Source organism: Ptychodera flava, chromosome 8 (genome assembly GCF_041260155.1).
Source record: "Ptychodera flava strain L36383 chromosome 8, AS_Pfla_20210202, whole genome shotgun sequence".
In the NCBI taxonomy this organism is placed as follows: Eukaryota; Metazoa; Hemichordata; class Enteropneusta; family Ptychoderidae; genus Ptychodera; species Ptychodera flava.
In genome coordinates, this window is record NC_091935.1 from 14621363 (window position 1) to 14644075 (window position 22713).

The following is a 22713-nucleotide window of genomic DNA, read 5'->3' on the forward strand; positions in this document are numbered from 1 at the left end:
ACTAGATGTAGTCCTTATTTTGAACTCAAAACTGCACAGTTTTTTGTTCAGAATGAATGCTACACACTAGACCAGGGACACAAGTGAAGTAACTTCAGTGTTCAGAACTGAAAACTTTGGCTGGTAAAATACCGGACATCAAAAAGGTCACTGAACGTATCATTTGTGGGAGACTGTTTATACACTGTCTGTCTTTACATTTATTTAGCTATTTGACTCCAGTTCTGTTTCCAAGCCTAACAGCAGAGACGCAGCCTTTCCAAATACCAATGATGTCATTAGGGTCAAGCCTCAAAAAATCTTCCACTGTAATGGACATGTTTTAAGAAACAAATAAACTGTAGCCCAGGATCACAGCTTAGAGTTCAATTTCCAATTTCCATGTCTGGTTTGCAATTAACTGTGGTTTTCTGGAATTTGTGCACGTCATGTCCAGTTACAGGTAATCTGATCTTATGGTTTCCACATTGTTGCTTGAAAATTACTCAGATAGCAAACATGTAGAATCATCTATCTTGTTTTTCTAGTGGAGGGGAATATATATATATATATATATATATATATATATATATATATATATATATATATATATATATATATATATATATATATATATATATTATATATATATATATATATATATATATATCACAAATTACTTCAAGTACAAATATGTACTTGAAGTAATTGATGTTAGCATCGAGCACTGTAATTTTGCATGAGAACATCTGTATACTTTGATATATATGTATATGTAGGTATGTACGTGCGTATGTACATATGTATACACGAATCGTATGCATGTACTGACCGTATATTTGTTCGTTTTGTGTGTTCTCAGAGATAAGCTAAGTTGCCAGAGTAACCACTACCACCATGTATTGGTACAGATTTCTGAGTTCATGCATACTCATATTTACGTTTGGATAAATGTTTGCTTATGGCCAACTCGCTATTTGCACATGCATGACAGCACAGGTGCTTCAATCCTGTTTGCTGTAGAGGTGTGTGTTCAAATAAAACAGTGAACGATGAGAGAGTGTGAAAGGCTAGTCTACTAAGTACACCTACAAAGACATTTTTACAACAAAAACTTGAAAACTAAAATATCACGTCAAACCAACAAGTTTCAAACATTCTAATGAAAAACCCTGAAAGATTTGAAGCATATATAATGGAAATGTTTTCGTCCCCAGAGCTGCTTTCTACTTGTTCATGGGATGCACAGGTTCAGTATTTCCACCTTTCCTGATCAAAATATGCAACGTGAATGTAACATTAATGTCTATTTCAGGTAATGATAAGAAAGAACTGAAAACACGGAAAACAAATCTGAGATGTAGGATATACTAACAAACCATAAAACACAATATTGAGATTGGTATTCCCAACAGAGAATGTATTAACGTGGAATTGGAGACAAGGTAAATTTGTATGCAGAGATTGTTTGTAGTCTCAATGCACATTATCAGGGGACATCATACAGCTGTGATGAGATAAAAAACGCAAGGAGAAAACCTACCTCTCATATACATGATGTGTTTGTGCCCATTTAGGTAAATTCCTTCAATGACAGATGCAATAGCTGAATGGGGTGGGGGGATATTTTGTTAATTCCATACGACCATGTCATTTGACATATGGCAGGTTCAATTATGTTGACAGTCGCACACACCAAATGAACAATCAAATTGCCTTGTTCTGTTTATTTTACAGCCTGCTTGCTTTCCTTTGAACCAGGGTACAACCCAACCGTTTTTGACACGTTCTATATTAAAACGTGCCACAGAATAAAGCGTAATACTTTAGTATTAAATTTGTAGATCTGCTGGTTTGTTAATAATATTGATTATAATATTGGATACCAAGGTAATAAAGATTTCTAATCACTCTTCCCGTCTTTCTGATACAATGCGGCCAAGATACAGTGAACTGTTTCACTGTGCAAGTGTACATGCCAACTACATCATATAATCAAAGTTCATTGCTTTTTCTCTGAACAACATGAACGGACTGATTCAAGAAAAACACACAACTGGCTATCATCAATTAACGCAGCTGTTTTTGGAAATAAAATGCTGCATGTACGAGAGATTATGCTGAATCCATGTAGAGAGGGGGATGGCAGTAGCCATAGCAACAGCTCTCCTACATCTGAAGTACACCTGCCAGAAGTTCTAACAGTGAATACTAATTCTGTAAGACACTTGAACTGCATACTCATCAGATAGTATTGTGATAGCAGTAAATTCACACTTTCCTCAAAATAAATGTTCTTCATCCTGTTTTATAAACCAAGGGTTGTAAAGCATCCCAATGCCAAATAGAGGCAATTTCAGGTGACAACAGCCCCATTGTATATGCTATATACTGTATACTCTTGTGGAATCACTATAGATTGTTACAGGCTACATTGAAAAAGCTTGCTGAAATTTTATGGAATTGTTTATGCTGTTTGTAAGCTCTAGGCCTTTACTTGCCTGTTTGGAGATTGCAGTGTTTCAGTGCATAAATTAATAACAAGAGCACTAATAAAGTGCTTCCAATAGTCTAATTGAACAACAGGAGAACAACAAAACACAGAATTCGACCCCAAAAATTCTGACCCTAGCGTTTAATAGACAAATAACATACAGGTATATGTTGTTAAAACCGATCAACTGAGGGCGCTCTGATGATGTTTATGAAGAAGTCATGAAGTCTAATCAAGTTGGCTTTTAGCTATGACGTTTGATGACAAACATTGGACATCCAATAGCAACGTTACTGCATCATCCTTGAATTTTACTCCCAGCTTCACCATGGCAAACACTGTTATGATTTTATGCATTGCGTAGAATTGGCAAGATCCGTCAATTGTTGGACAAACCCACAACAGAAAAGATGGTCCATGCATTTGTCACTTCTCAGCTGGATTACTGCAACAGTCTTTTGTATGGTGTTGGGAAATTTCAGCTCGGACGCCTTCAGTCACTTCAGAATGCTGCAGCTCGCCTTGTCTCGCGTACTCGAAAATTTGATAATATCACACCTGTATTCATCGATCTACACTGGCTGCCGGTTGAAGCTAGAATTAAATTCAAAATCTTGTTGACAACCTTTAAAATAGTTCATCGTGTTGCTCCACTTTATCTCATGGATCTGATTGAGATATACACTCCTGCCAGAGATCTCAGATCGAGTGATTCGTTACGGTTAGTGCCACCGCGGGGAATGTTCAACAAGGCATATGGGCAGAGAGTTTTCTCGGTTCTGTGCACCATCTCTGTGGAACTCATTGCCTCCAGATCCGTAATGCTAGTTCCGTTGACTGTTTTAAGCGCATTTTAAAGACCCATCTTTTTGTAAAGCACTATTACTAATGTTTCGGAAGGGTCACCATTTTTACCGTAACCGCTGATGCTTGTTTTTATTTTATTTATTTTATTTTTAACGTTTTCTGCTACTTACTCAGTAGAATTTTTAATAATTTTCTTTTTTTTGTATTTTGACTGTTTTTTACTCTGCAGAAATTTTCATTATTTTTAACCATGTACGTTTTTAGCATAATTTTTTTAGCATAATTTGATTGTTTTTACATTTTAAGTTTGTCATGTTTTGCTGGTATTTTTATCAATTTTAAATGTGTAAAGCGCACTGAGACGTATGTGTAGTGCGCTTTAAAGAAATAAATATTATTAAATATTATTATTATACAAAAGAACACACACTACCTAAAGTATACATAACTCACAACGACATGATCAATAGTGTAAAACTTACCCCAGCTGTACCCAAACTCATCACCAGAATGTTCATCCTCAGAATGACTTGTGCTATCGTTCACCTCCATCACATCATCTACCAACTCTTCATCATCATCTCCTCCATCCTCCGCAGGGTCCTTGACAACAATCAGAAACCATACATCAATGATCTCTCCAAAAACTGCTATGCTAAGTGTCTAAAAGTTAGTGTCTTTATTTTGGGCATGGTGAAATTTTGACAAAATTTTACCTGAATATACTGTCTCTTTCATTCTATATTGTTGTTATGTCAGTAGTTCTCTTTATATGAATCCTTTCTTCCAACTTGTATTTATTTCTATGGTGTGTCTATGACGCCCGGTAGAAAGAGGATTAACTGGCCCGTAAAAGGGCTGTTTATTATTTGTTGGACATAAGACATATTTGGTGACAAATTTTGAACAGTCTAGCGTATGTCACTTTTTTGCATTCTTTTCAATGACAATGAAACCATATCATATTGGAACATGTTGGAGTAGGGACCGGGTATTAAGTACCAATCCTTAATTTCCAAGATCAATTACATATTCTGGATGATTATGTGGAAAAATATGGTATATGCTGTTTTGCACAGAGTGCAATTATCATTGATACACCACAGTGACAAAAACATCAAAAGAAACAATTGATCAAGATACGGAATTTCAGGAAAGAATGACCACTGTCACTGGCATAGAAAAAGACCATAATTAGATAGAACATTTAACCCTTTGATTGCTGTAACTTTTCCCATCAAAATTTTACCAATTTTTATGAATTTTTCTGTATATGTTTTGGTTATTTGGAGCAAATGGGCATTACATTTGATAACTACAGTCTTCTATCAAAATTTCAGCAAAAATCTGAAAAAATTTGACTGGGGTATATTTTAGTATTAAAGGTGACAAAAATTGAATTTCGCACTCAAAGGGTTAAAATAGTCCTGTCAAGAAGAATGTTGAGTTGATTTTGATTTAGTCCAACTGGGAAGCATTTTCCTCCTTCTACCAAACTACAAAGAAACTGATTTTCATGACACTATACCTGGATTTTCTGGGGGCTGCCTTTCACCACGCCAACCTCAAATGGATCTTCAGAGACGGACGCACTCTGTACTGTAGCCACTGTGGCACTGAATATCTCCAAGTCTTCATCCTGGCTGGGTCTTCCAAGCTCCAGATCATCAGGCTGTGTATACATATATATTTACAAACACATATGTACATATACACATATTTCTTACACACCCAGTTTGATGAAAGGAATGGTAGAAACAAGTTGCAACCAGGAGCTTTCCATGTTATGATGAGCTTTTCAGTTTGATTCGGCAAAGTGTTCCTAAATTTGTTACTAACATTCTGAGAACTCAAGTTTCCAAAAAGCATACTTTATCCATGGTATTTGGGGTCTTTTATTCACAGCAGAACTATAATATGATGGTCTTGAGCAAGATCAAATCATGAATAATGTGATAAACAATTACCAAGTCAAAAATCATAGTCAGGGCAAAAAGGGCACCAAATTGAAAGTGACCGGAGGAGTTAGCAGAAAGACCATGTTTGCAAGAAGAAATGTGCATCTCTGCAGACGAAGAATGATATAAGATATTTACTTTTGAGTATAGCGCCCTCTATAGATAGGATGGCCTGATGGCACAAGTTGAGATGAAACTACCCAGAAGTGCAAAAGAACTCCACTCGAAGAAACAATATACATGAATATGTTGTCATGCAGTTTTGTACAAGTTTATCAAACACAACATATACTTTCTGCCTTTCAGATCTTCCCTCAGGAATCTTGGCTTTATAATGTTGTTATGAGAAAACAAACTCAAGACAGATTAATCCTATAGGAATCTCTTGCAATTTCTTGTATGAATACTGGACAGTCAGCGATACACATTCACATGCAAATATGAATTCTGTGGTAAAATCCTCTGGTGACAAATACGTTATTGAATGGTAACAAAAACCGTTAGATAGGCAGAATTTTCAGAAAGTTCTGGTAGGTTTTTAAAGTATATGAAATTTCAACATCTATAGAACCATGAAAAATGAAAGAAAACTTACGAAAGAAAGAGGTGTGACATCAGAGGTGAAAGGTCGAAGGTGAACACCAAATGACATGGGCAGTAAAGCAAGGCACAGCATCCATGATATACAAAACAATGGTGACACTTTATATCAGAGAGAGAACTGCGGTAATTTATTGAGTAGTAATCTTACACTCATTCATCATGACACACTCAAAGTCTACATTCAATACATTTAACTTTATAAAAGGCGTTACAGTATTTTAATACAATATATCCACTCGAGAGAAGAGTTTCCTCAATGGCTACATACCAAACAAAATCTTGTTGAAATATCTATGCATATCTCCGCTTACATTGCAAAACAAAGCGGGTGACTTTTGCTTGATACAACAGAAACTTATGACCACTGTTGTCCTTCGCTCAACAAAGCTTGCTACATGGCAAGATCTGCATTGGCGGACTTGATAACATTTGACGGAAGGGAAAATTTTGCTTGGTTGTATCCATAGGAACTCTGCTAAATAATAGTTGTGCGAACGTGTACAATTGTCATACCAAAACACATCAATGTTACACCAAATCACATCACAGCACATCACATCACATCACACCACATCACATCACATCACATCACATCACATCACTTTCACACCACATCACATCACTTTCACACCACATCACATCACTTTCACACCACATCACATCACTTCACACCACATCACATCACTTTCACACCACATCACATCACTTTCACACCACATCACATCAATTTCACATCAAACTGCAATACTACAGCAAACTACACTTATCATGTGGCCATATCCATGAACTCAGTTGCTTTGACAACAGACATTTGATAGCAACACATTCAACAGAATAACAACAATCCACAGTAATCAGAATGGGAAAAAAAATCCTACTTCAAAAACAGTTACTGATAAGGATGTTTCTATATCAACAACGGGGTATAGAAATGGATAGAATAGGAAATGGAAAAAACGTAGTCTTTCTTTTGTTTCACCGTGCCATCGTATAGATATCATGAACTTAGTAAATTTGATGATACGACACATTTCATACATGGTTACACCCTGCTACTACTAGATGACAAGTAACTTAAAAGGAGAATATTGAGTAAAATGCGGTTCTTGAAAATGTTTCAAATCATTCCCACATGATTTACACAAAATCAATATAAAAAGCCCCTAAAAATTATTAATTCTGCTTTCCAGTCAACTCAGGTAATCAGGCATAGCTGTAGCTATTTGCTAGTAAGATATCAGATGAAGATTTTCTTAAATTTCTCAGACCAAAAAGCCATCTGAGAGATGACATGATATAACATTCTAGAGATTGCTGAGGTACTGGACAAGAGGATATGAACTTAGCAAAAAGTATAGCAATTTATACTTTGACCGTTCAAAACAACTATTATCACCAGAATTATTGTTTCAATAGTGCAAACAGTATATCAGATAAATTTCTTTATAGATCCTCTACTTCTATACTACGGTGGCTTTATCCATATCCAAATCTGATTCCTATGACGGACACAAACATAAACAATAAGACAAAACAGGACAAAAAGCGTGTGCAATAACTGGCTTGCCAGTCTACGATGTGTCATGTTTCCTTAAAGTTGAAGAACTGAAATCTGTGTGGTGAAATATAACCAGGCTGATGCTTGAAAAGGCAAATTGAAGCATTGGTCAGAACCTGTTCAATTTGAGAACAATACAAAACAGATCAACACAACAACACTTTCTTGGACATAGGACACCACAGTAGCATTAAAACTTCCCTACTTCGATATCAGAGGCCAGATCAGCCATTGAAAGTTTTTGCTAAACCATGATGCAGTCACAAACACAAACGCTTCATTTCTCAATAGATGAGTGTTCGGCTTCACTGTTAGATACATCCATGAAGATAGAGAAAATCATCACGTTACAGAGAGAACTCACAGACATGTACCTTTGCCCTCCACATCTGTCAAATGATTCTGTAATCTCCTAATACTCGGAGATTTGCTGCTTATTTTAAGTATGCATTATCTCCTCAAATTGGAACAGACTGTACCTATGGCTTTTCAATAAACCGCTATTTCAATCAGGGATGCAGAGAATAGGAATAAGGAGAGACTGACAACTGAAATGACACATGTACAATATATGGTTGTTTATTGAAATGTTGATAAGGACTGGGTTTTTTTCTGTCAAGGAGGATTGAGACATAGCTCAGAATCAGCTGACACCACAGAGTGCCAAGTGAAAACTACTACAAGATGGATCAAGTCACTGGTCATTTTACACTAGATCAATCTTTCAAGGAATAAGTGTATTTTCCAATGTTTTATGAGGGAACTTTCCTATCACTAAAGTTGACTCAAAGATAGTATTGTAAAGTGTTGAACGTTAAGAATAGATGATCCTCTTTCATTAGCCAATAACCACTGCATGGCCTGAACAACAACACAGTTACGGTAATTGCAACAATGAATTGCAAGAAAGCGTCAATGGCTAGAATTCAAAATAGCTGCCATTCCCTTTAATGAAGCAAAATATATGTATTTTAACTTTCATTACTGCTTTACTGTGAAAACCCCATTTTCTTGAAGTTTTGAAAATTAAATTTAAAAGATGCATAATGCACACCAAGGATTCATATTTTTTCTGGAAGTTTTCCTTGAAATGCATCACACCTTAACAGCTAGACTGCTTTGAGAAGGCAAAGCAAGGCAAACACAAAGCTGAGATGGGAAACACTGGCCACATACAGTGCAGAGCAAAGTCACGCCACCAATCATACCACCTGATTGCTTTCACACCCAGCAAATTGAAACACAGTAGACAGGACAAGATAAATGATGAGAGATGGGTGAATTTTTATTGGCAAGTGAATAACTGGTGGAAAGATTTACAACACCATGGAAACTGCTGAACAGATTAAAATATACAATTAATGATAACAATCTAGATTTTGTCAGTTTCCCCTCTTGAAATATACATTTTGTCACTTCCCCTCTCCAAATATTGATTATGTTCTACAACAATGAGAGGTACTTGATTGTTACAGTATTTAAACTTATACCATTTGAGGTATAAAAACAAAAGTATTTATGATAAGTATCAGTGGTGGTGCTCAAGTACTTTTGGTGAAACGGAAAGTTGGGGCTACTGTTCACTGGGCAAAAACTAAGTACTGAGAATGAGGTCGCAGAGAAGGTTGAAGGACAATATTTTGGGTCTGACCATTCACATTGCCAATGGTTTGAGTTGAATAATTTACACTGGCAAAGAGGAGAAACTGACCAATCTAGCCTAAAAATATTTCACAATGCGAAAAAAAAAGGCAAAGCAAATTATAATACTGCCAGGGCTAGACAAAAATATGTATTTCATAAAATACCTTTAAAAATCAGCAAAATTTAACGAGCATTAAAGCCATAATGAATTTGAAAATAAAACAACTTTAAAGCTAATAAAAAGAGGAATGTGGGCAGAAAACTACAGATGTTGATTATAGTTTTGCTGACATTCAGTAAAATATTTTGCAGTTTTGTTGAAATCATGAAAATGTAACCATGTACTTTATCATAATCTAGACTTTTCAGGCAACTTAATGAATTGACAATGGTCTGTCAACATAAATTTATGAAGTTTGTTGCTTCTTACATTGTTCTTTACAATTTTCCAATTTCTGTTTACTCTCTATAAAGCCATTTTTTTTCATTATTTTAATCATCATATTGTAAATCTTCTGTAAACAGAAACCCCTTTCACCACCTCACTGTGGTCCGACCCCACAGTTGTCAAAGGTGAAACTGGACCTCTTTACTGAGAAATAGGGGTGAAAGGGTTTGAGAAATCTATCACAAGGACAGTTTAATTCTTCTGGAAACATAAACAGAGCTGAGTTGATGAAGTCGAAGTCTTCAAGAGTTGATCTGTATCAATTAGATTATTATTTTCTACTGCAACGGGTGAGATGCCAGTTAGCGAGGATTTGGAAACTTGGGTTGGGGAGGAGGTTGGGAGGGTAGGGGGGTATTACATGATTGGTGATACGGGCAAATTACACAGGGCTTCATCAAATAAACCAACTAATCAGTGTCTGCTGTTTATAACAATTAATGTACACGTCTTTTTTTGAGTTAATGTTAGTGTACAGCCGTCAATATCACAACAAACTAACAATCTCACACATGCAGATGCATAATTCTAAAGTGCCAGTACACTGTTTAATGGTATCTAACTCACCATGGGCGATGGCACAACTTTTCAACTTTCACATATTAGATTCTGTTGACCACACCACATGCAATTATAAACACACTTTTACTTTTAAAATGTACTGAGTTCATCGCACTTTTCAAAAGCCCCAAAAGAAAAAAATTCTTTTATTCACAGGTTTGGTTGTTGTTACTTTTGTGACTTTTGGTAATGACCTTGTACATGAAGTTTCAGGATTGTGCCAGTTGAACATACAGAAATCACGTTGGATTCATTGATATCTGGATGGTTGAATTATATTGAGCCAACACTGAATGATTGATAATCTTTTTCCGCTAGTTTGAATTTCGTTGAAGCAAACAGTCAGTAATCGCAGTTCAAATTTTCTTTCATGAGTGCCATGGTGTTTTATATATCATCCAGAGAATGCCTATCAGAAGTCCGAAAATGGATCTGTTATATTTGATACATCAAAATTATCGATAAGATCATAAAATTGTTATGAACTTTAGTAGTTTTTGATAGTGTCTTGGGTAGAAAATGAGTTCAACACAATTCAAGCCAGCAAAAAGAGAACTACGTCATACTGAAGCAATAAAATGGATAAATAAAATTCAGATTCATGATTTGAGCAGAATTTTAGGGGTTGGGAAAGGAGAGTAAATGAAAGAATAGTTTCTTTTGAGGGCTTTTTACTTGGATTGTTTATTGACTGGATGCTGTGCTATGCTATGCCTGCTGTCGTGATGAAAATACGCAAATGGTGTGAAAAATGATGCAAACGAGGCAGCCACAATATGAACATTGATGTGAATCAATGAATGTGTATGGTGACAGACTGAATGATGGAAAACAAGCCATGTCAACAAGACCACAGGGGTAGGCAGACGTTAGGGTTGGTCACACATTAGCCCCATTTACAAGTTATATGACATTCCACAGTATTGATGGGAAATAACCTTTTACAATCTCACATACTGGAATGGGGCAAATCCTTCCCTACTTGATTCATGCAAGAAATTACACCAAAAATAAACATAGATCTTTACTCCTATTTCATACTTTCAAACTATCAGATGGCAAACTAGGAGAGAATTTGTGCCAATTTCTTTTCTGGAGAATGTGTGTAGGTTAAAGTTCAAGTGTCAAGGGTCAGATGTCTATCAAGCATCATGGGCAATCCCTTTTAACCACACATGATAAATTAAAAAACATTGATAAATAAATCTTAGACAGGTCAAATACGCTTATTAGTAATAATAAAAAGAATAATTCAGTATTTCTTTGCCGAGATCAACATCCTCACTATGCAAACATTTCAGTAATGAAACGTCTGCAACAATCAGAAATCAGCTAAAAGTATATTTGCTACCCTCAGTGGTGCAAATCACAAAACTTTTGTCTTCATACAATTTCCCATTGGCACTCAGGTATTAAATAAAATCACTTTGAATAACAAAGAACTGCTTGTAAAGTATGAAGATGTCCAGATTCAAGACAGAGAAACCAAATTTTGAATGTAATACAAATTTTGAAAACTACGGGTTGGAAAGCTGCCTTTGGGAATAGCACATAGGAAACTTAATTTCTTCTCACTTAAAATTCATTTTATTCAAAATCATAAATTTGTACATTGCCGTGAAAAACTGTGATTGTTTCTTGTCCAACTATAGATTGCTTTTACGGAGTTTGTCAAAATAAATTCTTTGGAAAGTCATAAACTTGCTGAAATTCATTTGACAAGGACACATTCATCTCTCGGCAAAACCATGAACACACATATGGAATGAGTTACCTGTAAACGTATTCCTGTGAACAAACTTAGCAGTTACCTGATCAAAGATTTTGTTGCATATTTGTTTGTTTTCCAACTTTATAAAATTCAGAACCAGACCAAGAAACAACCACAGGAATTAAGTACTGGGCCAAAACATGTTAAAATCATCACTTTTGGCACTACGGTTCACTTTTGGCACTACGGGTTATGGCAGGCAAGGCTTTGATATAAAATATCCACATGGAATAAATCTTTTTATTCTTTTCTCTTCTATTTTTTCTTCTCAGATTTGGTAATTTTCCCTTTTTTGCAGTAACTCCATTTAGCAATATGCATCAAGTGGCATATAAATATCTTATATCTGTGTTAGCACACTGTTTTAATGATAATTTTTGTTGAATTCATGAAGAGAACTTCATTAGTTCCATGATTTGTTTTTCAATTTTTTTTTTAATTCGTGGCTCCTCTTAAAAAACACAACAATTTAAATGTTACCAGTTTTTCAAACATTATAAAGCCTTCCCCTGCTTGTTAGACACTGAATTTCAATATAGCATTGCCTCTTTCTTATGTATGAAGCAAAAGCCCCCATGAATGATATTCAAAATGTTGGTTTTTTTAAGAGTTCAACTTACACATGCACTGGGGGCCAGGCTTTGTATAAGGAAAGTTACTGGACTGGTAGCATTGCGAATGACCTCAACAGCTTGGTCGTGAGTGGCTGTTCTCAGATCATGGCCATTCACCTAGGAAGAAATGCATTGGAGAAATGTCTGTTTGTCTGTTTGTCTGTATTTATTCTCAACTGCCATGATTTTTGGTTAATATTATTCAATACACAGCAAAATATGGATAAAAATCAATAATTTCTTTGTTGATTCTCGTTTCTGTGGAATAAAATTATGTTTTCATGTTCGGTGAAACTACTAACTATGGATCCGAAAGTGTATAGGGTAAGTACATGTGATGGCGTGTAAAATTACATACATTTCAGTGGTACTCTGGAATTAAACTAGGTTGTTGGTGAACACTCTGGTGAATATGTCATGTTCTAGGTGTATGCTTGCTACATTAAGCAACAGAGCTAATTATTTTTGAAATACGGTGACATTTCCGTTGTCTACTATTAAGTTTGGTTGGTTTGATACATCAAGTGATTCCGTGTACTCAGCTGGGCCACATTAAATTCCATTAACTATTGACACAGGACAGCACTACACTGCGTGGTCATAATGGGGTGAGAATGTCTGAGAAAACTCAATAAAATTATCTTGGCTTTACCAGTCTCTGGTCAAAACAGCATTACCCAGAACAAGGTACGCAGAAAGCAAGGGATTCCCCTGTCAATTGAAAGACTGTGAAATTTCTGTAAACTATGGTGCTCAGCAGTGCGCCCTCTACCTTTTTCAGAGATTTCTGATCTCTGTAAATCAACTTGAATTTCCTTGGAATTTTCTTGAGTCAACCCTTTGAGTGCTGTAATTTTTCCCACCAAGATTTTAGTGCAACATTTTACCAGTTTTTATGATTTTTTTCTGTAATTTTTTTTATAATTTTGGACGAAATGGACATCACTTTTCATTGGCTACAGTTTTTTATCAAAACTTTGGCACAAATCTTAAAACAAAAACCTGACTGGGGTATATTTATAAAGGGGACAAAAATTGATTTTGGCGCTCAAAGGGTTAATTGAACTGACTGTCTTTAGTCAGACACACATCAAATTGGCTTACAAGGTTTTCAGTATGAAAGATTGCATTGTGTAACACATCTTAACCCTTTCACCACCATGGTTTGTCCCAAAGCCATTGTTTTCTATGGTAAAGTTGGACCTGTATACAGGGAACTGGGGGTGAAAGGGTTAAACAATGCTACTGTCACAAACATGACAATGACTTACCTCCAGTATTCGGTCTCCTGTCTTCAGGGTTCCATTTCTGCCTGCAGGACTGTCTTCCAACACATGTTTTATGAAGATACCCTGAGCAATGGGACCTTCACCGGTACGACCTGGAAACAATCATATTAGACAGCAATGTAAATTTTTCGTACAAGTTTTTTTTTTCTTAAAGTCTTGTATATAAACGTAATTTGACCTTTTGGTCACAATGTTTTTTTGCAATAAACCTTTATTATTATTATCATATTACAGAGTTAGCACACACTGAGTTACACAGACCAATAAAATCACAATTTACACGACATGGTACAGATTAGTACTAGAGGACTATTACACCCGTGGCCACTTAAGTGTTGATCAAGCTTGTCTGGTGCAAGCAGAAATTCTGTCTGCAGAAGGGTGATAAAACGGTTACTTTACCCTGTATCAGTGGTGATAATGATCCTACTATCGGTACCCCATGAACACGCCGATTAGCCTGAAATTACGGAGTGATTATAAAATACACTGTATACAAATGATGTTGACCACAGCACTTGCCCTATCAGTATTTAGTTTCTGCTAAAACTCATGTGTTTCAAATGCAGTCAGTGTTACAGAACATCACACATTTTGTGCCGATTTCAATATTGCAGTGAATGAATACCAACGATACTATAGCGTGTATCGTAAGTGTCGTGTTCAGACTTTGTTCAGACGCGGGAATTGAGAAAATGCCACTTTGAAAATGTTAGCAATTAAATTACAGACATCGCCCGTCTTGACTGCAAAACTTTCGAAATAAACATTCACTTGCACCAAGCCACTTTTCCTTCCTACAAACCGTGAATAAACTTACTCCAATTTCACTTGGTACAGAAAGGTAAGAGTAAAGTACAGTCGGGGTAGCATTTTACATGTACATGTATTCACATGTGGGTAACCATGAACGACACTTTTCTCATCCCGGTTGAAGGGAATCTGTCCTGATACATGTATATATCTCTTCCAAACTTTTCTGGCTCCCTCCACGCTTATCTTAAAACGGTCGCTTGCTTGTTTTTTTGTAGCTCCTCGTGGTACCTCGCTAGATGCCAAATTGCCACCACAATGTCTTATATTTTGAACAATCAAGCTGCCCACGTCCTTACTGAAGGATTTTCTCGTATGATATTCGCGACCGTTGTTATTGATGTTCATTGTCGGGGTGCAGACTTACAGCGTGTCTACAGTACAGTGTTGTCATCGATTGAATTGGGCAGGCGAGACATTTTAGTAGAACGTTATCTCAATCCTAACAGTGGGGTGCCGATAGTGAACCTTGCATTTATTACACCGACCACCACTTTGTTTCGTTCATACAAACAGAATTTCTGCTTGCACCAGACAGGCTTAATCAACACTAAAGTGGCCACGGGTGTATGTACAGTGGACAGGAATAAACTGAAAGAAAGTGTTTTAAGTTATATTTTCTATCAAAGACATAATGTAGATGTCCGGTATTATTCTTGATGGACAGTAAGAGGTCTTCCCTGATCAGTGATTTCAGTGAATGCACTTTCAAAACAAATTTTAAATTTCTGCTCATTTTTCGCTCATGGAATCTGTAAACTCTTCTTCTTTGTGGTGAAGTTGACAGTCGTGGGTCTCTGTGAATATTTTTGGACTGTGATAAAAGTTATTGGGTATTTGAAATTCAAAATGGTTACCATTTATTTGTGATGACCCTTAAGATCATAATTATCTTTTCAAGTTTTGGGAAAAAAGCCTCTCAAAGTTGGTTTTCTACAAGATTTTATATGAGTAAAGACAAAATGAAGTCGAGGAAAGAATTGTACAATTTTGAGAGTCAAAGGATCTGTACCAAGGATACCCTCAGCCAAAACAAAATGATGCAGAAAAATATGTAACATTAGAAATGCAACTGACTTATCAATCAAAACACAATACCACAGTACAAGAAAATCAGATGCCTACACATCTACTACATGAACTATCCATCAAATCTCTGCTAACCAATTTCCTGCAGCCGTACTTTGTACTGTGAAATTAAAACGCTGCATCAATTGACGCCATGGATAAAAATAACTGCATTACAAAAACTCCGGCAGTATTTCCACAGTTGACAGGGATTTGACATTGATGAAGGGTGATTGACAGTTGACGATGACAATGTTTCTTGCTTAATGTAATTTGCACAATGCTGGTCATCTCAACCTTGAACTGTATATCATAGGCAGTTTATCATCATAATCTATTGGCTGAGATTTATCAACAAGATGGTCAAGATGCACCACATGACATGTAAATAATGTTTCATTCATTACACTATGAAAAGTCACTGACACTCCAGATGGTATATGGCAACAATAACACCATGATACGGTCTTTCATTCTATTTAATTTGATCTACATGTGATCTTTATATAATATGTGATTTCATTAAAATTTTGTGAATTCCTTTGTCCTGCAATGTGTATTATAATAGTGAAAAGGATTTTAGTTATGATTAATGATGTTTGTTTCTTAATGCAGTAAATGTCAAATAGCAAGCTAAATTACCGGTATTAATCTGTAAATTTTTATGCTCTGCCCACATTCATCCAATAAGTCAATATTCTTTGTATCATATTCTATTCCTAAGAAAAATCCAATTAAAGTGGCGTGGCAGCTATTTTAGGATATAAATATTGGGAAAAAATTGATGATAAAAATAGTATAGTACAAGAATCAAAAGACTATGCTTCTGAGTAATATGTTTAATGGAGTCAAAGAATTTAGAGGAGATGCGATTGATATTTATCTTCATCCCCGGTACATTGGTACAGCCATAATACCAGAGAACAAGTCATCGTTGATGACACAGTCCCCGCTTGTCCATTTTGTTATAATCTTTGGTGTCTAGGTAGCTGTGGTCTAGGTCGCTGTGGAATGACATTGATGCAACGGGTGCATCCTGAGGCCTGTGACTTGCATAATAAAGTAATCTGAGGAACGTTCAATAAATGACTCATCTCTACCAGTAATGACCATTGAAGGAACTTTTGATTACATCACATATAACGATGCCCTCACTGCCTCTAGTGTCATGACGGCACATACTATACACATGGTTTGGTGGAATTTTCGAAATGCTATGGGATCGGGTATGTTGTCGTAATCAGCCATCAGCCATTTCAAATCATATAATGAAACAAATTAATGTGCACAAGAATGTATTACGTTTGAACAAAATCAGTCCATCGAGGGACAGTGACCTATGTTTATGTTTCAAAGACATAAAAAAATCACACCAAAATTGAAATCAAATGGCTGTCTATTGACCATATGGATCATAGCACAAAATTAGTAGACATGCATATGTATGTCATAGTACTTTATCTTTGTACCAGTCTCAACAACATTGGTTAAGGAATATTTGCATATGATTAAGCCTCAAAGACATGAAAAAATCCAAAAATGACCATCGGGCAGCGATATTGGAAAAAAATGACAATCTGGCAGCCATATTGGAACATGTCACGAAGTAAATTGACATGTATGCCATAGTGCTTGATCTTTGTGCCAAGTTTGGACAAAATGGGTGTAATGACCTTTGAATTACGCTTCAAAGACGTGCAAAATTCGAACAAAATGGCAGTTCTGCAGCCATATTGGATCCTATCGCAAGGTTAATTGATACATGCATATGCATGCCATAGTACGTGCTTTGCCTTTGTGCCAAGTTTGAACAAAATCGGTTCAAGGATAAGGATGTTTGAGTTCCGGTTCAAAGACATGAAAAAATTGCAAAAAAATGGCCGCCTGTCAGCCATATTGGATCATTTCACGAAATAAATTGGTGTTCATATGAAGGGCATACTGTTTTGCTTTTGTGCCAAATTTAAACAGAATCGGTTCAAGGATGTCTGAGTTATGGTCCAAAGACATGTACATCGCAACAAAATGGCCGCCTCACGCCCATATTGGATCGTATCGCAATATAATTTGACATGCATATGTAGGCCATAGTGTTATGCCTTTGTGCCAAGTTTGAACAGAATCGGTTGGAGGATGTTTGAGTTATGGTTCAAAGACACGAAAAATCGCAAACAAAATGGCCGCCTCGCGGCCATATTGGATCGTATCGCAAATTAGTTTGACATGCAGATGTAGGCCATAGTGTTATGCCTTTGTGTCAAGTTCGAACAGAATCTGTTCAAGGATGTCTGAGTTATGGTCAAAAGACATGTAAAATCGCAACAAAATGGCCGCCTCGCGCCCATATTGGATCATATCGCAAAATTATTTGACATGGATATGAAAGCCATAGTGTTATGCCTTTGTGCCAAGTTTGAACACAATCTGCTCAAGGATGTCTGAGTTATGGTCCAAAGACATGAAAAATCGCAACAAAATGGCCGCCTAGCGGCCAAATTCGATCGTATCACAAATAAATCGACGTGCATCTGTAGGTCATAGTGCTATGCCTTTGTGCAAGTTTGAACGAAATTGGTTCAGCAGTGTCTGAGAAACTATTGATGACGGACGGACGGACGGACGGACGGACGGACGGACGGACGGACGCACAGACGGGACCCAATCTATAAGTCCCCGCCGGACTTCGTCCGCGGGGACTAGTAATGAGGCAACGCTAGCGTACATGATTTCTGCTTTCAGGAATTCCCATGGAAGCATGAGTAACTGCCCTCTATCTACAATTCCTGATATGATTATGTCAGATTACAGACACCCCCTGAACTCAACTGCATTAGATTTAAGCATCTTCCTGAAATGACAAATTAATTCGAGCAGTTCCAACATTTCTTGTGGGATTTTCCTCCCTTTAAGATCTTGAGATTACACACTGAAGGTAATTTCTGCTGTAGGAAAATACCTGTAAATCAACAGAGGCCTTGGCACAGTCAGGTTTGTTCATATAATTGAGCCAGTTTTGTTTTTTCTTTTTTTTTTTGAATTTGAAAGTAAAATTTGAGAAGAAATTCTGAAGAAGACAACATAGTATTTTTACAGATGTATTTCACATTTTTATTGTGTAAAACTAGAATTTTCAATTTTAAGGTAGAATATACCTCGGGGATAGATATTTAGACTCACACTTTCCAATTCTTTTCAAATCTACTCACTTTGGGGGTTCATTTTGAAGCTCTTTCAGTAAGGAAAATTTTCACCATCTTACCTTTTTGAAGATTGAAAATTTTATTTTTCTACATAGAGTTAGCACAGGGATAGCGGCCATTTTGAAATCTTGGGTAATTTGTTTGTCTTGTACCAAAATTTGGACAGTGACTCCCGATTTTTGTTCTTGATTTTGAAAGTGTATGGTCGAAAGATTCTTTGAGGAAAATTTGAGCAAAAGTTGAAGTCTTTTACTTTTGAGGCGCATACTACCTTAAAAGGAAGTGAACTTTCAGATACCCAGTGGGAAACAAATACAGACATGTTTTCACTTTGGCTTGTATGGACTACCATGAATTGAAATTCAAATCCCATCGCATGTCTGCCTACATTCACGTGGTCTCTACTTAGAGTGACATGACAAATTAAGCCTTCTGGCTGTTTCGTGCTATTTCACTGATTGTTTCATGAAATTATAGTCTGCTTTGAATTCTGACTTCCAATCTGGTGTCTATCTTTGTCTGAATTGAAAATTCCTCCGTTCGAACATCTACATCTACATGACACCACTGAGACAACAGTAATGTGAAGACGTGATATAAACTGGGTGTTCACTCTGATTGTATCATGGCCAACTTAAAGAGAGTGAGGAAATGAGCTTAAATGAGCATGAAGTCTCGCAGATGTAAACAGAATATTAAAAGTCATGATCAGTTTAGTATTTTGCCAGCAATGAGCTGAAAGCTGAGCTCCTGTACAGTATGTCTTGGGTGTAGTGTGTAGAGAGACTTGCACTGTATTTGGAATGCAATTGATGTTTTTATAATCGTAATGTTTAGTTTTTCTTTTGATAAGAAAACATTCCAGTAGTGTGCTTAAACACAGTGAACAGAGAAGGTGCAGGAACAGTTAGGTTTCTCCTATCAGCCCTGAAAAGCTACACATTCATCCTTTTGAGTGGTTTTTTGGGGCCATTTGTTGTACCCTAGACAAATGTGCGACATTTTGGGCAAGTTTTGGCAGTTTCCTAAAATCAACTTGCAATTTGAATTCAATGGGCATTTAAGAAGATCAGAAAAGCTGTAATATTTGTCTGTCTGTTAGAAACAACACAACTATGGAACCAACTACTGAGAAAACGTTCATTCCATTGAATTTAAATTCATGTTTTCCGTTCAAATTTATCAGGAAACGATCCCTTTCATGTGAAGCTGCAAGTGACACAGTCATGTATATTTGTTTGTCATTTTAGATTTTTCATTCTAAACATCATAACCCCCTTACAATAAGCTCTTCATCTTTTCCTTGATCTACATCTTTTCCTGGTTTTCAGATATCCATGGAATATTTCCTCATATCCCTCTCTAAATATCCATTTCTTTTTTTCCTGGCTGTTCATTGATTCATCCATCATGGAAACCATCAAAGCAAAGACAGAGCTGTGCACTAAGAATATCAATCCCTAACTTCATCAGCTACTATGAATTGATGAGCATTTACATGTAAAACTATTTTGCCACAGGTCCTGAGAAATCCAACCAATTTGCCATAGAAACTGCAATCTCCGAAGGTCCAGACACGCAATCGATCAAATACATCCTTGACACACCTCCCTTAGTCTTCCTTCAAATATCCTCATGAATTCGACGACTACTGATTTGTGATTCATGGAGAAAAGAATGACAAGAACAGGGAACAATAAACAACACCGTGGGGTCCTTACACTTTTCTCTCATCAAAATGGCCAAATATTCATTTTTAACATGTCTGTTGATTTAATCTAGAATGTCTAACACTGAAATTGCCATTAGAATTGTAAGTATCTTAAGACTATGGCTTAAGACTTGATAGCTGACTTGGCAGTACCAGTACATCGTCTATTTCTTATCACCTGGGAGAATGCACTATGACTGACATGCAAGAACTTGTAACTTGATCAATTTCTCTCTTTGATATTCGATGGCTCTGATGAGTTACCCGCCAAGGATTTCTTTCAATAATTCTGATTATACACTCATGTGTTTTCCACCCCACTGTCAATCCTGATAATAATTATGATCTGATAGCGTCCAGGGAATTGTATTTGTTACCCTGTTAAGGAGGAAACATGCTCGGATGGTAATCTTGTCTTCATTAGAATTTTCTCCAAGGTTCAAAGGAATCTCTTTCATTGGGAATTCAACGGAATGAGAAAGCTGACTTAAAGTAATTGGACTATTAATCTACAGATTCTGGGAAGTAGATGGTGAACCACATTACTGCATCTGTTGTGCTATCTGCACCAATGACATGAAACCTGATGGCTTACATGAGTGAACATAAATTATTTGCTAGTTGTTACACAAAAAATTCAGTCACTTTGAACACATTAAGCATTTGAAGACTGGTAACATTTTCGAGCATGCCAGTATGTGCATACAATTTACAAGTACAAATGCACTGGTGCACGTTTCCACAGAATGAATATTGGCAGGTACATACAGACATCTACACAAACCCCTAACCACATACACATACACTTCACACACACCTTTCTAAAAGTGACAGCCTGAAACCTAGTGTATTGACCTCTGACCTTGAAGAGGTTTATGCACTAACTTTTTCACTACGCAAGCTGATACTGAATGTTATACACTCTGATCCAATAAAAATATTACTGTAATTTCTGCCTCTGGTGAATAGCTCGGCTGAAAGAGCACGTTTTCCCTGAGGTTATCTGCAGCCCATGTGAGCATTAATAACATTGCTCAAAATGCATTGACTGCTTGAGTGTAATATGTGTTGTCAGACACAGTATGCATGGTTGCAGGTTTGGGTTGAATAATAATATTACCAAAGTTTCATAATGCCTGGACCAGCAACACAGATGACGACAGTTACAAAGCATTAAAATTAGTAGTCTTGAAACAAGCTGACGTACCTCCCACAATACTGATTCCCAGACTTTTGTTAGGCACTCTGGTTAGTTGTACAGTCCTGACAGGCTCCCACCTGGCGGTGGCTACCACACCAGGAGACCCGTCTGAATACAAGGCTCTGGTTTGAGGTTTCCTGGGCACTGGAGGTGGCGTCCTGGCCGTGTTCACGGCTGCTGCCATGTCTATGGGCTCTTGTAGTGTGTCTCCTACTGTCTCCTGGACGTCATAGTCACCTGGGACTGGGGCAGCTTCACTTCTGCAATTATGCAAGAAAGGCAAAGTCATGAAATTATTGCTATACCCCCGAGGACGGTTCCAATCTGAGAGTAGCGTAGGATTAGCTCTCCAGTGAATGTGACGACGCTGCCTCTATGACAGCAAAATAACAAACCATATGATGAATTCACATTTGAAGTAACAGAGGGCATACTGGTGTTCAAAGAATAGACCCTGCACAGATGACTGAGTTTTAATTTTCACAGTAATGATGATTGGGTCCACAGTGGCTACTATATAAAGACACACACAATCACACATTGACAATGGCGCCGCAATCTTCTATAAAAACTGTTGTTTGCTGTTCATACATTGAAAAGAATGTATTCCAATATCAGATGGGTAAACAAGGATATCATCCACGCCTGACAGTTGTCAAGGTCTTCATTTTCATCAACTCACACCAGATGAATCCAGTCATATTTGAAAGTTTCTCAGTATCAGCATGACAATAGGCCAAACCCGGAATTCGAATCGACCACGGTACAAACAAAGCCATGTGCGCAAACGCGCACAGACGTACGTGTATTTCCATACGCGTTCAGTACACATGTGGGTTTGTTTGTACCGGCATCACGTGATTATTTGGGCATACTGAGTATGTAGAACGGCGTTCGCATCGCCTCCTTTTTATTCCGGAGTAGAACCATTTCACAAAGCGAGAATTCTAATTCGAAGGTCACAGCTAGCTTGACAAAGCGAGAACTCTAATTA

General features: G+C 36.8%; 1 protein-coding gene across 1 annotated transcript in view; it reads right to left on the bottom strand.

Moving 5' to 3' along the window:
• The window catches only part of LOC139139530 (multiple PDZ domain protein-like), a 149318-nt gene that overhangs the window by 57372 nt on the left and 69233 nt on the right, over positions 1 to 22713 (bottom strand). The window contains exons 20-24 of the mRNA XM_070708443.1: positions 21726 to 21979; positions 13709 to 13818; positions 12444 to 12554; positions 4809 to 4952; positions 3763 to 3883 (exon numbers count right to left, since the gene is read on the bottom strand). Coding sequence (XP_070564544.1) covers positions 3763 to 3883; positions 4809 to 4952; positions 12444 to 12554; positions 13709 to 13818; positions 21726 to 21979 — 740 coding nt within the window. The remainder of the gene's footprint in view (positions 1 to 3762; positions 3884 to 4808; positions 4953 to 12443; positions 12555 to 13708; positions 13819 to 21725; positions 21980 to 22713) is intronic.